Source organism: Microtus ochrogaster, linkage group LG4 (genome assembly GCF_000317375.1).
Source record: "Microtus ochrogaster isolate Prairie Vole_2 linkage group LG4, MicOch1.0, whole genome shotgun sequence".
Lineage (NCBI taxonomy): Eukaryota > Metazoa > Chordata > Mammalia > Rodentia > Cricetidae > Microtus > Microtus ochrogaster.
The window spans coordinates 19,549,040-19,564,517 of NC_022030.1; the positions used below are offsets into that span (position 1 = coordinate 19,549,040).

The 15,478-nt window shown below is 50.9% G+C and overlaps 2 protein-coding genes across 8 annotated transcripts; one reads left to right on the forward strand and one right to left on the reverse strand.

The window, feature by feature from the left end:
- Positions 1–43: 43 nt before the first annotated feature.
- On the forward strand, positions 44–9,694 carry Znf428 (zinc finger protein 428). 7 transcript variants are annotated; one of them, XM_026786141.1, is made up of 4 exons: positions 45–507; positions 1,186–1,269; positions 3,473–3,678; positions 9,048–9,694. In XM_026786141.1, exons 3-4 carry the CDS (start codon positions 3,603–3,605, stop codon positions 9,542–9,544), a joined length of 573 nt encoding a protein of 190 aa, XP_026641942.1. In that variant the 5' UTR covers positions 45–507; positions 1,186–1,269; positions 3,473–3,602; the 3' UTR covers positions 9,545–9,694. The 7 variants fall into 7 exon arrangements, with proteins under 7 accessions (XP_005361165.1, XP_026641942.1, XP_026641945.1 ...); XM_026786144.1 differs by having other exon boundaries at positions 1,190–1,269; XM_026786142.1 differs by lacking the exon at positions 45–507 and adding an exon at positions 514–926.
- Positions 3,638–7,782, reverse strand: Srrm5 (serine/arginine repetitive matrix 5). Its single transcript, XM_026786140.1, has one exon. It carries the CDS (start codon positions 5,582–5,584, stop codon positions 3,638–3,640), a length of 1,947 nt encoding a protein of 648 aa, XP_026641941.1. The 5' UTR covers positions 5,585–7,782.
- Positions 9,695–15,478: the final 5,784 nt, after the last annotated feature.

Genomic DNA, 15,478 nt, shown 5'->3' on the forward strand with positions numbered 1-15,478 from the left:
GCACCATCCACATGCTAATCACTGCGCTAGGAAGGACAGCCTCTCCCGGGAATATGCAAATCACATCCTCCAGTGCGGGAGGCCTTCCTTTGTCCCGTGCTAGGATTATGCAGATGAGCGAGCCTCCAACCCCGGGATCCAGGCCGAGTCCTTAGGCCCTCACCCCTCCACCCCAAGGCATCCTCTATTTATAAGGCGCGTCCGCTCCTCCGCGCTCGCCCGCTCCGTTTGACGCTCTGTGCTGCGGACTGTACCAAGTCCAGCGGGGCCGTGAGCTGCGGAGCCCGACACCCGCGCCAGCGCGAGCTCGGCAGGCTGCGCGAGTCTCTGAGCCCCTCTTCCCACCGACGGCCACGAATGGTCCGTCTGGCCGCGCACGCGCCCTGAGCCCCGCTCGCCCCTCGCTCTCACGCTCGCTCGCTCGCTCGCCTAGGCTCTCTGAACGCAGGCGCAGTGCCCGGCCTTGCAGCCGCCACCGCCGAGCCCGAGCCGGGGCTGCCGGCGTCGGTGAGTGTCCGTGCTCGGGGTGCGCGGGGCATGCCGGGAAGCGGGCGATACAGCCCCGCTGCATGACGGGAGCCCGCGGCGCCTTGGCAGGGTGACCGCCCCGAGAGTCCTTTGCTGCTTCTCCCAGCACGCGGCTCTGAACGTCCCCCAGCTTCGCCTCGCGGCTTTGTGGGAGCTGGTGGGCCAGGCGGTTTACGGGCCCGGGGCATTCTGGGGCAGGACCTAGGCTCCCGGAGGGCGTCCTTTTTTTTTTTCTTTTTTTCTTTTGTCGCACACGCTTTCCTCGAGAAGCCTGACGGTGCTTGGCGTCTTAGAAGGTGGTCGTTAAAGGCCCAAGGCATCGCGGGAAGTTGTCACGGTGCATTGTCTGGTATCGGGTTTGTCCGAGCCCTTGCCCTACCTTAGCGTTGTGCGGAAAGGTAGCTATTGTGTTCACTCACCATCTCGGTTCAGTGTTGTCTGGGGTCCGGGCCACAGTATTTGCCTTTGTGGGAGGCAGGGGAGACGGTTCCACGTAGTCCTGGCTGGCCTTGAACCCAATATGTGGAGAATGACCTAGGATTTCTGATCTCCCAAGTGCTGAGTTTGCAGGGATGCACCACCACGCCCAGATGATTTTCACCTGTAGTGCTGAGGATGTTTTTCTTTTTCTTTTTTTTACCTCTACTATCTTGGAAGTAAGTCTGGCTGCGTACAGGATTTCTGTACTGAGGGATGGTTCCACCTGACACCCGGAACATTCTGGAAGGAGCTTTGTGTAATGTGAGTTTGGAAAAGGATGGTTGTCCCCAAGTCACCCCAAGGAAAGTCCTGACCATCCCTGCTGTGGTAGCCAAGTAAAATACCAGTTAAACCTTGGTGTGGTGTCACATGCCTATAATTCCAGCACCCTAAGGCTGGGGCAGGAGGACCGGGAATTTTAGGTCAGTTCTGGCTGCATCATGAGACCCGATCTCAAAACAGAAAGGGGGAGAATGAGTACTGCATGAACATGTATAATATATATTTATCTAAAATAGAAACCAGTTGTTTTCAGTTTTCCCAGGCAGAATGTAGAACTCCATAGTTAGAGGGGTCTCCCTGTGATCGGTAATAATGAGAGCTGTTGCTTGCCAGTTAACCGATTCTGTCCTTGAAAGGCCTCATCCACGGTCCAGGTGTCCTTTAAGTTCCCCCACCATTGATGTCACTCACACTTCCTGCTTCAGCTGCTTTACCCCAACAGTGTACTTGACATCAGGGCTTTGAAAAGATAGTGTGTGCTGTCTACCATGTGTCCGCAGTGCCTAATGTACAGACTTTGTCAAGTTTCTAGTGAGGCTGAGCCAGATGGAGTGGTGAATATCTATAATCCTTTACCCAGGAGGCTGAGGTTGGAGGGTTGCAGGTTCAAGGCCAACCTGGACTGTCTAGCAAGAGTCTATGGAGAGTCAAGGATACCGTGCTTGTTAGTCCTACACTGGCCCCACGGGGCCCTCTCAGAGTTGCTGTAGGAGGAAGATGGGTTATTAGGGCTGAGGAGAAGTGCAGAATATGTTTATAGGTGGGCTTTGCAAGGTAAAAATTATTTCTCCAAGGCCCACAAGGAGGAAGGAGAAAATTCCAGACGGAAACTGCAGAGGTACTAGGACCCCCCCCCCCAACTATAAAGGGCCTGCAGGCACCCTCCAGAAGTCTGGAGTAGCTGGCTAGCTGGGCAAGGTACCTGCAAGTTCTATGAATCTGTTTGTGAGGCAGGGTCTCCTATATCCCAGACTGGCCTCAAATCTTTGTAGTCAACGATGACCTTAAACTAACTTCTGATTTCCGTCAGCCTAAGGGCTGGATTGCAGGTGTGGGCTGAGTTTACTGCTGCTCAAAGTATGGCTTTGATTCTTTGTTCAACCACCAGTCTGGTGAGGTGACCTGTGATCTTGGGCTTTGGATCACCTGCTGGTCCTTTCTGTTCCATCCTTCTTCTGCTTCAAGGGAGCTGTTTCTGTGTGGTACTGAGTATACCAGTCGAGGCCCAGTGGGAGACTTTCCAGAGAAGGACACAGACAAGAGAAGTTGGGTCCTGTTTGAAGCTATAGCCAGAAAAGGACCGATTTGGGTTCAAACCTAGTCTGACTTTCACAAATTAGTGTAAATTGATGCCTGACACTCCAGGCCTGGTGGTGCCTGTATAATCCTGGCACTTAGCAGGAAGATCTGGAATTCAAGGTCATCTGTGGCTACCTATTGACCTTGAGGCCAAGCCAGGCTACAGGAAGCCCCATTTCAAGCCAGGAAAAACTGAAAGGTAGCAATGTAACTCAGTTGGTAGTGTGCACCCCAGGTTTGATGTCCAGCATTTCGGGGGTAGATTCAGGAGTATCAGATTCAAGGTCAGCCTAGGATATTTGAGTTCCTGTCTCGGAAATGCCAGGCAGTGATGGCTCACACCTTTAATCCCAGCACTCCCAGGAGGCAGAGGCAGGCGGATCTCTGTGAGTTGAGGCCAGCCTGGTCTACAAGAGATAATTCCAAGACAGGCTCCAAAGCTATGGAGAAACCCTGTCTCAAAAAACAAAACAAAACTAAAAGAAACTATTTCCAGAGTAGTTAGTGTTTCAGCTATAACAAGTTTTCTGTGTCCCTGATAACTAACAAGGTGTCCTCCCTCAGCCCTAGACCTCCTTACCATGGACAGCTGAAGGGTTAATGCCTGGCACAGGTCCCTTCATTTTATACTTAGTTATGATTCGTGCCAGTGCCAGTACCTACCTTTAAATAATAACTAGGGATATCGTCTCTCCCTACTCTACCGAATAAGAACTACAATGTCTTGTTGAGACCTCCAGGAGGCAGAGTCAGGATTTGTATGCAGTCAAGACAGAGCAGAGGCCTCACCCCAGCACTGAGCACACAGCGGACTCGGAATGGGGACAAATGTTATGTAAAAATTTATTGAGTCACCACAGGCTTTTCCTTTCCCCATGTCCAGCATCCCTCGCTACCTGCCAACACTCTGCGATAGAAGAGCTTGTGGCTGGAGGTGTGACTGGGAGAGCTGGCCCGGGAGGGACCCTGCCCAGTTGCTGCTCTGCTCCCGTCTCTTGTCCCCTCCCCTGGCCATGACAGAGACCCGTGAGCCCGCTGAGACTGGAGGCTACGCCAGCTTGGAGGAAGATGATGAAGACCTTTCCCCAGGTGAGATAGCCTTAGAAGTTGTGGTGTTGACGAAGCTGGATTCCTGGGCTTGAATTCCCTTGGAAGGCTGCAAGGAGGAGTGACCCCTTTCCTTGTTGTGGGCTCTCTTCTGGCTAGAACTCCTGGTTCTGGTGGGAGATGGCTTCCCTGGGAGGCTCTCAGGGGCTGTAGCTTGGTCGTATTCTTGGTCCTTGGTGGAGGTTCTAGATTGGCTATGTTCTTGGTCCCTGCTGTGGGTTCTAGGGTGACCATGTTCTCGGTCCCTGCTGTGGATTCTAGGGTGACCGTGTTCTCGGTTCCTGCTGTGGATTCTATGGTGACCATGTTCTCGGTCCCTGCTGTGGGTTCTAGGGTGACCATGTTCTCGGTCCCTGCTGTGGATTCTAGGGTGACCGTGTTCTCGGTTCCTGCTGTGGATTCTATGGTGACCATGTTCTCGGTCCCTGCTGAGGGTTCTAGTGTGGCCGTGTTCTCGGTCCCTGCTTTTGGTTCCAGGGTGGCTGTGTTCTTGGTCCCTGCTGTGGGTTCTAGAGTGGCTTCGGGAGCTCTCCTTGCTGGTGGCTCTCAGTTGGCCACGGTGCCTTTCCTTGCTGGAAATGGTGGATCGGCTCTGTGCTCTCTTCTTGATGGAGGCTCTAGGCCGGCTGCGGGCTGTGTCTGTGCTGGGGGTTCTAGACGGGTTGTGCCTGCTTTCACTGGTAGGCATCCTAGACAGCTTGTGTCCCTTCTTCCTGGCAGTTCTGGATTGGCTGTGATGTCTCTCTCGGGTCCCTCTGGACCGGCTGCGACTTTCTTCCTCGCTGGAAGTCCTAGACCTCACTCGACTTCTTTCCCTTCCTAGAGCTCTCTGTGGGCTGTGACGTTTCCCTTGGCTGTGGGTTCTGGACTTGCTGCGTCTCATCTGGGTGGGTGTGCCCCTCCGCGTACGACTTCTTGCCCTACTACGATTTCTCTTCCAGCTGTAACTTCTCACCCGGTTGTGGGTCCTCTTGTGACTGTGACTTCTTGACCTTCTGGGGGTCCTGGAGCGGCTGTGACTTCGGGTCCTGCTGGGGGTCCTGGAGCGGCTAAAGCTTTGGGTCCTGCTGAGGCTGCTGTCCTGTTTGTAACTCTTGACCGTGCCTGACAAGTCAGTCAGATCTATCACGGTGTGAGTCTGTTCCCTGCTGGGGGACGTCACCTGGCTATAGCTCTTGGCTCTCCTGGATGCCACAGGAGACTTGCTAGAGCTCATTAAGGCCGTCCTACTTAAGCTGTGGCTCTTGGCCCTACTGGGGATCACAGCTACTCTAGAGCTGCTCCCCGGGTCTGAGGCCCCTGGTGACTTGGGGCTCTTTTCCTGGTGCGTGTTTCTAGGCTGGCTGGCACTCCTTTCCTGTGTACTGGTTCTAGGTTGGGTATAACTCTTGTCTTGGCTTTGTTTGCGGTCAGAAGTAGGTGTCGTTGCCTTCTTGGCCACACCTGGTTTGGCGGAATGGGTTCTCTTCCTGATAGGAGTACTTGTTCTGCTGGGGGACATCTTGGAGCTGTGACTTCGCTTCCTGCCCGGAGTTCGCCCCCGGCTATGTGTGCCTTTCTGCTGATGTTCCACAATGCCAGTCTTGCCGCTCTTCCCGCTCTTGCTCAGCCGACTGGGTGTTCTCGTCTTGCTGTGGCCTTGGGATCTACTGCTGGGATGGGTGGAAGGAGCTGTCTTAGTACCTGTTGATCTGGTAGACTTAGAACTACTGGGGCTCATGACCAAGTTAGGGGACTTAGGATGCACTGAGGAACTGTTGGGCGCCGCTGCTTTGGTGGTCTTCAGGGAAGCTGGAAGTATGGGAGCTGTGGTGGGCATGGAGGGCCCAGTGGGTGCCGGTGCCGGAGCCATGCCGGGCTTGGAGGATCTCTTTGATGGAGAATGCATGGCGGGTGCAAAGGGGCTTGAGCTCCTTGAAGTCAGGGTAAAGCATGCGAGATTTGGTAGCCAAGGACGACGACCGGATGGCTCATCACAAGCAACTTCATGAGGTCATAGTGAGCACTGAGGACTCTGGAGAGTGAGATCAGAGGGGAGAGAAGGTGGGACCCTGGCACAAGGCTGGAGCCTGTTAGTGAATAGAATCACATCCACTCCTACTTAACAGGGCTGAAAATTGGAGCTGGGTTCACCAAGGGCCTGCCTTGAGTCTTCAGGCCTAGGTGATGTTATTGCTGGGGTGGGCAAGCCCAGAGAGAGACACTGGCCACCTCGAGTTCCAAGGAGGCTTCATAGAGGAGGTAACACTGAGCTGGAGTTGTTGGTAGAACATGGAAGAGTCTTCACAGGGAGGAGCAGATGGAAAAGCCTCCTGGAGGTGGGACTCAGGGCCTGGGCTCTCCATCAGTCATGACCCACTTGTCATCTACTAGACCGAGGATGGAACCCAAGATCAGGTCGAAAGCCACAGCCTCTAGACAGTGATGGGGGCAGCAATAGCCAGGACCATCAGGGAAGTGCCTATGAGAGGTTTGCCTGTGCTGGGTCCTGAAGCCTGAATAGGAGGGGCCAAGTGGACATAGTGTGGGGCAGTGTGCAGAGGGACACTTAGGCCTCAGGGAATATCTGTAGAAAGTGAGAGGGCAGCAGAATGGGGCAGGGACAATGAAATAGTCCTGAGACTGGGAGGGGTGCAGTGGATGGATACTGAGGGCCTGCTCAGGTTTGGGGAGGCACCTGGGCACAGATGCCACAGCCCTGGGACTCTCAGAGGGGACAGTGGGAGGCCAGTAGAAAAGATGACTGGCTAGCTAGGATGAGGTGGTCTGGGGTGGCTCACTAAGGAGGGAGCTTTGCCCTGGGTCCTAAAGGGAAAAGCAGAACAGAGCATCCATAGCAGAGGGGACAGCGTAGACAAGAGGCATCCCACAGATGCCACCACTCAATCACCAAGTCTCTTAGGGACAAGAAGAAACATCAGTACAGGTAATTACTGTGCAGTTGATTGGACTACAAGGGAAGAATTAAGGCGAGGTGAGGGCATGAACAGCGCTGGGGGTGCTGCTATGAAACAGGGTAATCAGTGTCCTCAGACAGGCTTGGAGCGGGATCTGCAGAAAGGGATGCAAAGGCCCACCCACGGTGACTGGGGAGGGTAGGTGATGAGGTCCGAGCCCTGGCCTCCCTCCAGCATTTATTTATTTATTATTTATTTGCCTTGGTGATGTGAATGGTAAGGGTAGAAACGCCATCTCTGTGAACTGCTGGAGGACACGCAGGGGCTGTGGACGCAGAGGGAGGTTGTGCCACAGTCCAGTGAGGTACTTCCAGCAGCCATCTTGACCATGGAGACCTCAGCATCGTGTGGCCACAGACCAGCTGCTCATGTATTTATTCATCACTTCATGGTTTTTTATTATAAAGCTTTTGTTATTTTGTATATTGTTTTAGGTGAGTATACCCTCATGGTACCAGAAATGTAGGTCACAGGACAACTATTGAGAGCTGTTTTTCTTCCTCTGCTGTGTGGGTCCTGGGAATCAAACTCAGGTCCGTCAGGCTTAGCAGCAAGCACCTTTAACAGTGAGCCACTGGCAACAGTGTTTGATCATGTTTTTAAACCCAAACTTGTCTATATGTACTTTATGCCCTGAAATTGCAATAATGTGTCTATACTTAAAACTGAGCATTTTAATTGACTTGTGTATCAAAATGGATATTTGTAATTCTAGCACTTAGAGACTGAGGTAAGATGAAGGCCAACTTGGAACACATATGTACATCCTTAAATACATACATACATACATAGGTACATACATAGATACATATGCGTGTATATGTGTTCTGTCTTCTAAAAACAACAGGAAAGTCAGGTATAGTGGTGCCAGACTGATCCAAGCTTTTGGGGTTCAAGATCAACCCTAGACTGTCTGAGAACCTGGTCACTAAAGAAAATGGGCAGGGAATAGATCAGTATGTAGAAATACTTGGAATCAGGAGTCCAGGACTCCAGCGTCCACCGTTGTCTCTGCACCTGGGATGCCACTGCTAGAAGGCACAGGCAGGAGGGCCTTGGCGTTGTCTGGTTAGGTTAGTCAAGTAGTCAGTAAGAAACCCCATCTAGCCGGGCGATGGTGGCGCACGCCTTTAATCCCAGCACTCGGGAGGAAGAGGCAGGCGGATCTCTGGGAGTTCGAGACCAGCCTGGTCTACAGAGCTAGATCCAGGACAGGCTCCAAAGCCACAGAGAAACCCTGTCTGGAAAAAACCAAAAAAAAAAAAAAGAAACCCCATCTAGAAACATAAGGTGGCAAGTGTTAAGGAAAACACCAGTGCTGACTTGTGGCCTTTCCACAGGCACAGTGTTTCTTTTTTTTGACTTTTTTTGGGCCCACCACCTGTTGTGTTAGGAGCGTTGGGGCTGCGTCCCCAGCACCCCACTGCCCGCAAAGCTAGCTTTACCCGAAATAATTACACGGACACTGTATTCTTTTAAACACTGCTTGGGCCGGGCGGTGGTGGCGCACGCCTTTAATCCCAGCACTTGGGAGGCAGAGGCAGGCAGATCTCTGGGAGTTCGAGGCCAGCCTGGTCTACAAGAGCTAGTTCTGGGATGGGCACCAAAGCTACAGAGAAACCCTGTCTTGAAAAACCAAAAAAAAACCAAAAAACAAAAAAACACTGCTTGGCCCATTAGCTCTAGCCCTTACTGGCTAATTTTGATATCCCGATCAACCCATTTCTAATAAACTGTAGCACTGGTCTTACCGGGAAGATTCTAGCCTACGTCCATCCTGGGTTGAAGCGTCATAGCGTGTGTCTGCCGGGAGCTTACTTCCTCTTCCTCCCAGCATTCTGTTCTGTTTACTCCTCCCACCTATGTTTTAAGCTATGAGCCCAAGCAGTTTGTTTATTACTTAACCAATGAAATCAACAGATTGATATATGACACTCCCACATCAACCACCCAGCTTCCCAGATAAATACATGGAAACTTATTCTTACTTATGAATGTCCTGCCTTAGCTTGACTTGTTTCTTTCTTTGTTTTATTTGTTTGTTTGTTTTTCCAGACATTGTTTCTCTGTAGCTTTGGAGCCTGTTCTGGAACTAGCTCTTGTAGCCCAGGCTGGCCTCAGACTCACAGAGATCTGCCTGCCTTTGCCTCCCCAGTGCTGGGATTAAAGGTGTGTGCCAACACCGCCTGGCTTGCTTGGCTTGTTTCTAGCTGGTTTTTCTAACTTAATTTAACCCATTTCTTTTTAACTACAATTTTGCCTCCTGGCTTTTTACTTTTATTCATTGCATCTCTGTTGTGCCAAGCTATCCTGCCATACAGTGAGCTTGAAGGGGACTCAAGGGGGCAGCTGGACATAGCCCTGATGCCATGTCTCTCCTACCCGCCCCAACAGGCCCGGAGCATTCTTCTGACTCTGAATACACTCTTTCAGAGCCCGACTCTGAGGAGGAGGAAGAGGAAGAGGAAGAAGAGGAGACCACTGATGACCCTGAATATGACCCTGGCTATAAGGTGAAACAGCGCATAGGTGGGGGCAGGGGAGGCCCATCCCGCCGGGCCCCCCGAGCAGCCCAGCCTGCTGGCCCACCTGCACAGCCCTGCCAGCTCTGTGGCCGATCACCGCTGGCAGAGGCCCCACCCAGTACCCCACCTTGCCGACTCTGCTGCCCTGCAACAGCAACCCAAGAAGCCCCAGCCTCTGAAGGCAGGGCTCTTGGTGAGGAAGAGGAGGAGCCATCTCGCACAGGGGAGAGCCGGCCAGCAGGGCGGGATGGAGATGAAGATGAGGAGGAGGGGGGTACCTACCACTGTACGGAGTGTGAGGACTCCTTTGACAACCTCGGGGAACTGCATGGTCACTTCATGCTACATGCCCGGGGTGAGGTTTAGGTAGGGCCACCAGGGAGCTAGTGGAGGGGTGGGTGGGAGCAGGGGCTGAGGAAGCTGCAGTCGGGGCTGGGTCCCACCCATGTGTGTTGTCTTAGCAGTAGATATGTGAAAGGCAGAATGAATAAAAGCCAGATTGTGTGTGTGACTGAGTATGGTGAATGCGGTCTGCACCAGCATCCCTCTGCTTCCCCTCCTGAGTGCCGCGATTACCAACATGCACCTCCGGGACTGATTTTATGTGATGCTAGGGTTTAAACTTTGGCCTTTGAGCCAAAAAAAAGGACAGGTCCATCCCAGCTGTTTTCGTTTTGCTTCATTTTTCTTTTTTTTTTTTTTTTATGAACTGAATGTCAGTAGGTAAGCAAATATTGTTACAAATGGTGACAAGACACCAATGGGATCCAACCGAGAGGTACTTTTTTTTTTTGGATTTTTTTTTAATTTTTTTTTATTTATTTATTATGTGTACAGCCTTCCATGTGTGCCCGCATGCCAGAAGGGGGCTCCAGGTCTCATTATAGATGGCTGTAAGCCACCATGTGGTTGCTGGGAATTGAACTCAGGACCTCTGGAAGAGCAGTCAGTGCTCTTAACCACTGAGCCATCTCTCACAGCCCTTTTTTTTGGATTTTCAAGACAGGGTTTTTCCGTAGCTTTTGGTTCCTGTCCTGGAACTAGCTCTTGTAGACCAGGCTGGCCTCAAACTCACAGAGATCTGCCTGCCTCTGCCTCCCGAGTGCTGGGAGAGTGCTGGGAATTGGGTGTCCTGGTGCTGCGCATGGTGTTCAGGCTTGGAATCCCAGCACTGTGGAGGGTGTGACACATGGTTGAGAGTTCAGGGCTAGCCTGGGCTTGGGAAGAGTGATGTCCCTGTCTCAAAAAAACAGTACACACACCAGAAAGACTTAAGAAATGAGGCTTTGAGATAGGCCATACTAATTGGTAGAAGCCTGGCACCAAAGCTGCTTTAAAAATCCAAGGCTGATTATAGTAATAGCTACCATTTACCAAATGTTTACTGTTGCCAAGCCCTGCTCTGAGGTGCATTACACATGTTAGCTCATAGGAGCTTGGCAGCTAGGAGCCTCTAGGAATAGGATCCAAATTACCAGAGTGGCACCAGAAATTCTGCTCACAGTGGACCAGGCCTGTCTCAGTGCCATATGTGGAGAAAAGCGCAGGGTACCGGACTCACCCAGCTGATTCTCCGAGTTTCTGAAGTGGCATGTGACTTGAAGCAGCTATGCCCTAGTCCCTGAGGGTTGTGTCGTGACAGGAAGACTAGGAACACGTGTTCAGACAAGCCATGCAAAGTATGGAGCTAGGCTTTGTGACACATCTGGGAGCTGAGGCAGGAGGAGTGCAAGGCCGTCATGGGCTGCAGCAGCAGTCTGTTTGGAAGCTCCAGGGTTGCCCGAGGGAGTGCTGGGGGGAGGTCTAAGGTAGGGGCCTGCTTGGGGTGCTTGAGAGGGAGTGAAGGGGGCAAGGGGAAGGAGGCCTGGTGACAGCAGGGAGCTGAAAGGTGCAGAGGGCCAGGCAGGCTTCAGTACCAGGAACGGAACCCAGGGCCCCTGTGCATAACGGGCAAGTGTTCTGCTACAGAACTACACCCCAGTCCCCACAGGGCTGGTTTCTGTCGACTTTTGTTTTAGGTTTGGTCTCATGGTTCATGTTGACCTTGAATGCACTGTGTTGTCATCTGGAGTTTCTGATTTCACCTCCAAGTGCTAAGATCACAGGTGTGAGCCTCCCCCAAGTCCAGCTTTGTGCATTGCTGGGACTGCAGCTAGGACTTACTTAGCTCGTGTTAGACAGTCCATTCGGGAACGGCTCAGAACTGCTACCACGGGTAAAGAGGTTGAACCCGTGGGGGAAGTCCACAGCCAGTAAGGAGCAGAGGTTATATTCTGACCACTAAGTCAGAAGCAGTGCCTCACAGCTCGGGTCTGGTTTGCAAGAGCACCCGAAATTCTCCATACCAGCTCTGAGAGGTGAGTAATATCCTGGCTTTTGTTGGAAATGGAGATCTCTGTTGGGCTGTGGTGGCACACGCCTTTAATCCCAGCACTTGAGAGGCAGAGGCAGGTGGATCTCTGTGAGTTTGAGGACAGCCTGGTCTACAGAGGGAGTTCCAGGACAAGGGCTGTTACACAGACAAACCCTGTCTTGAAAAAACAAAAACAAAACAAAAAAATGTAGATCTGGATTGCCAAACCCAGTCTCATGGTCAGTAGTTTGGCAGAACCATGGAGAAGACCTTCTGTTCCCCTTGTCACCTGGATGCTCCAGCCTCAGCAAAGGAGCTTTGAATTGTAAGTGTATTAGGCTTCAGAGATAAAATCTAACAGGAACTGGCTTCTTCACTGAAGAGTCTGCCTTGAGAGTGGCTTCTGACTGCCCAACTCCAGTTCAGGAGATCTGGCGCCCTCTTCTGGCCTTGTTTGTCCATGCACACTCACCCGATGCACATGATTTAAAGTCTTTGAAAAGTGTGTGTCTGGACAATTTGCAGGAGTCTCCCTGTACTCTCCCACTGTACTCCAGGGGTCAGACAGAGCCTCAGGCTTGGCAAGCACTTTGTCTGCTGAGTTGTATCATTTTTGGTACCCTGTTGAAAGCTCACATGCCGAAATGTCTTCTGTAATTTATTTTTCAAATTTTTATGTGCATTTGGCGTTCTGTCTGCATGTATGTCTGTATGAGGGTGTCACATTCCCTGGAACTGGAGTCATAGACAGTTGCGAGCTGCCAATGTGGTTGCTGGGAATTGAACCCTGTTCCTCTGGAAGTGGTTCCTCTTAACCATTGAGCTATTTCTCTCTAGCCCCCAAAATGTCCCTTTTGGTTTTTCAGGCCAGTGTTTCTCGAACTTTGGACCCTGTTCTGAAACTAGCTCTGTAGACCTGGCTGGCCTTGAACTCAACAGAGATTCACCTGTCTCTGCCTCCTGAGTGCCGGAGTTAAAGTGTGCGTCACCACCGCCTGGCCCCAAAATGTCTTTTTTTTTTTTAAAGCTTGTTTTTTTTTAAAATTTATTTATTTATTTATTATGTATACAATATTCTGTCTGTATGCCTGAAGGCCAGAAGAGGGCGCCAGACCTCTTTACAGATGGTTGTGAGCCACCATGTGGTTGCTGGGAATTGAACTCAGGACCTTTGGAAGAGCAGGCAATGCTCTTAACCGCTGAGCCATCTCTCCAGCCCCCAAAATGTCTTTTAAAACCCATCCTTTTCATAACTGATAATAGCTGAGCATCCAAAAACTGGCATCAAATCCATGCTCATGGAAAGGATTATCTTGGTCCATTTATGTTGGCATAGCAATATGCTTGAGGCTGTACACTTAATAAAGAATGTAAATTTATTTCAGCTCTGGAGGCTGGGAAATTCAAGATCAAGGTATGATGGGCTTGTTGTTCCCTTGTTAGCCGTGTTTGAGGAAGCCTCTCAAGGGCTGATTGGCTCAGTTTCAGCCCATGGTGACCTGACTCTGGGCCTGTAGTGGAGCAGAACCAATCACCTCATGAGGTTAGGGGCAGAGGCTATTCTGCAGATCTAGGCTCTCACTGCAGTCAGGTTGAGGTTAGCCATCACCCAACATCTCTATTGTTACTTCATAACCGTTGTTCTGTTAGTCATGAATCACAGGGTAAATATCTGTGTTTTCTTTTTTTTAAGATTGTGTATATTTATTTATGTATGTATGTATGTATGTATGTATTATGTATGTATGTATGTATGTATGTATGTATGTATACAGTGTTCTGCCTGCATGTTTGTCTGCAGGCCAGGAGAGGGCACTAGATCTCATTATATATGGTTGTGAGCCGCCATGTGATTTTTGGGAATTGAACTCAGGAACTTTGGAAGAGCAGCCAGTGCTCTTAACCTCTGAGCCATCTCTCCAGCCTGTATTTGTGTTTTCTGATGGTCTTAGGTGACCCATGAAAGGGTCGTTCGAACACACAGAGTCATGACCCACAGGTTGAGAAGCACTACTCTAAAGGATCTACCACTCAGTACTGTTACACTGAGTCTCAGGATCCTAGCAAACAAACACTGGGGGACATACCTGTGACCACAGCACATAGATAACTGATAAAGGGGCAGCATGCTCCCAGGCGTGATCCATACCTTCATGCCTAGCCCTCCTGTCACAAGGCTGCAGTGGAAAGCACTGTGGCTGCCGTTATGGTCAGCAGCTGGTCAGGACCTGAGAACTGAGATGGGCATTCTAAAGGACTAGACATACAGGATGCAGGTGACAGTGCTCAACCTCAGACTCGGGGAGAGGAGGATTGAGGGTCTAGAGAAACAGGCCTGCCTGTGATACCAGTTACTCCAGAGACAGTTCGGGCAGACAGTGCTTCCACCTCAAGAGGGTCGCACGGTGGCTCTTGTCTTCAGAGTCCAGAAAGGTGCTGGTGTTCAAATGTTGCGGGAGAGGTAGGGTACCCTCCTCCAGACCCCATGGCTGCTGTGGCCACCTTCATGTCCTTAGCCCTCTGCTATCACACCCAAGCAGGCAAGTTTCTTGCCCCTCTCCTATTCTGTCCTCGCCTCAAGCTCAGAACTGAAGCCTGCCAGTTTGCAGAAAGCCTTATTATCATTGAGCTCTTTGGAAGGCTGGCCTCCAGCTAAAGCCCTAAGTCAGCCATGACCCAGTCAAGAGTGCATGCTGAACTGCACCCTACACACTGTCTTAACTAGGGTGAGGCAGCGAAGGCTGGAGACACGGTATTTTTTTAAAATATTTATTTATTTATTATGCATACAATATTCTGTTTGTGTGTATATCTGCAGGCCAGGAGAGGGCACCAGACCTCATTACAGATGGTTGTGAGCCACCACGTGGTTGTCGGGAATTGAACTCAGGACCTTTGGAAGAGCAGGCAATGCTCTTAACCACTGAGCCATCTCTCCAGCCCGACACCGTATTTCTTACCCCTAGGAGCTTGAATTCAATTATAAGAAGTCCTTCCAAAGCCGAGGCTGCAGGCCCTGAGGAGTGCTGCAGAGAAACTAGGGTAAGGGGCAAGCCAGGGCAAGGGCAAGTCCCTGAGCAGGCTGGGACTTCTCTTAGGAGATGGCAAGGGTTGAGAGCTGAGTATCAGTGAGGCCTTTGCAGAGGGCTACAAACACTGCACAGGGAACAAGTGCAAAGGTCCTGGGGCAGAACCCAGCCTGGTGTGGGCATGGTTAGGAAAGAGTTGTAACCAGAGACTGTCCTTTGGTTCCCAGCCGCCCAGACCTGAATAATCACACAGAAACTAGATTAATTACAATACTGTTTGGTCAATGTCTCAGGTGTATTTCTAGCTAGCTCTTACATCTTTTTTTTTCAAAGATTTTTATTATGTATGTAGGTTTCTTCCTTCATGTATCCTGAAGTACAGAAGATGACATCAGATTTTATTACAGATGGTTGTGAGGCACCATGTGGTTGCTGGGAATTGAACTCAGGACCTCTGGAAGAGCAGCCAGTGTTCTATTCCTCTTAGCCATCTCTCCAGCCACCTAGCTCTTACATCTTAACCCATTTTTTTTTATTATATTTTATCACGAGGGTCGTGGTTTGTTACCTCTTGCTTTTTGGGCAGCTACATGGTGTCCCCCTGACTCTGCCTACTCTCTATATCTCTTCCAGCCTAGCTATATTCTGCCCTGCAATAGGCCAAGGCAGCTTCTTTATTAACCAGTGGTAATAAAACATATTTGCAGCATACAGAGGGGAATCCCACATCAAACAGTGATTGCACAGCTGAGAGGGAGGTGACTGCTTGCTTGATCCTCACCAGTAAAGTTTTCAGTTGCTATCCATAGGGTGTCAGTGGACTCCATAAGGCAATACAGTGTGTCTTTAGCAGAGGCTGGAAGTGGATGGTGGTGGGAAGGGGGTCAGCCAGGAGTCGGGGATATTGCTGCATGAGAA

Coding starts and splice junctions, on each gene's coding strand:
- Znf428 (XM_026786141.1), top strand. CDS start 3,603: ATGACAGAGACCCGTGAGCCCGCTGAGACTGGAGGCTACGCCAGCTTG. Junction 3,679..9,047: donor TGATGAAGACCTTTCCCCAG/GTGAGATAGCCT, acceptor CCGCCCCAACAG/GCCCGGAGCATTCTTCTGAC.
- Srrm5 (XM_026786140.1), bottom strand. CDS start 5,584: ATGCATTCTCCATCAAAGAGATCCTCCAAGCCCGGCATGGCTCCGGCA.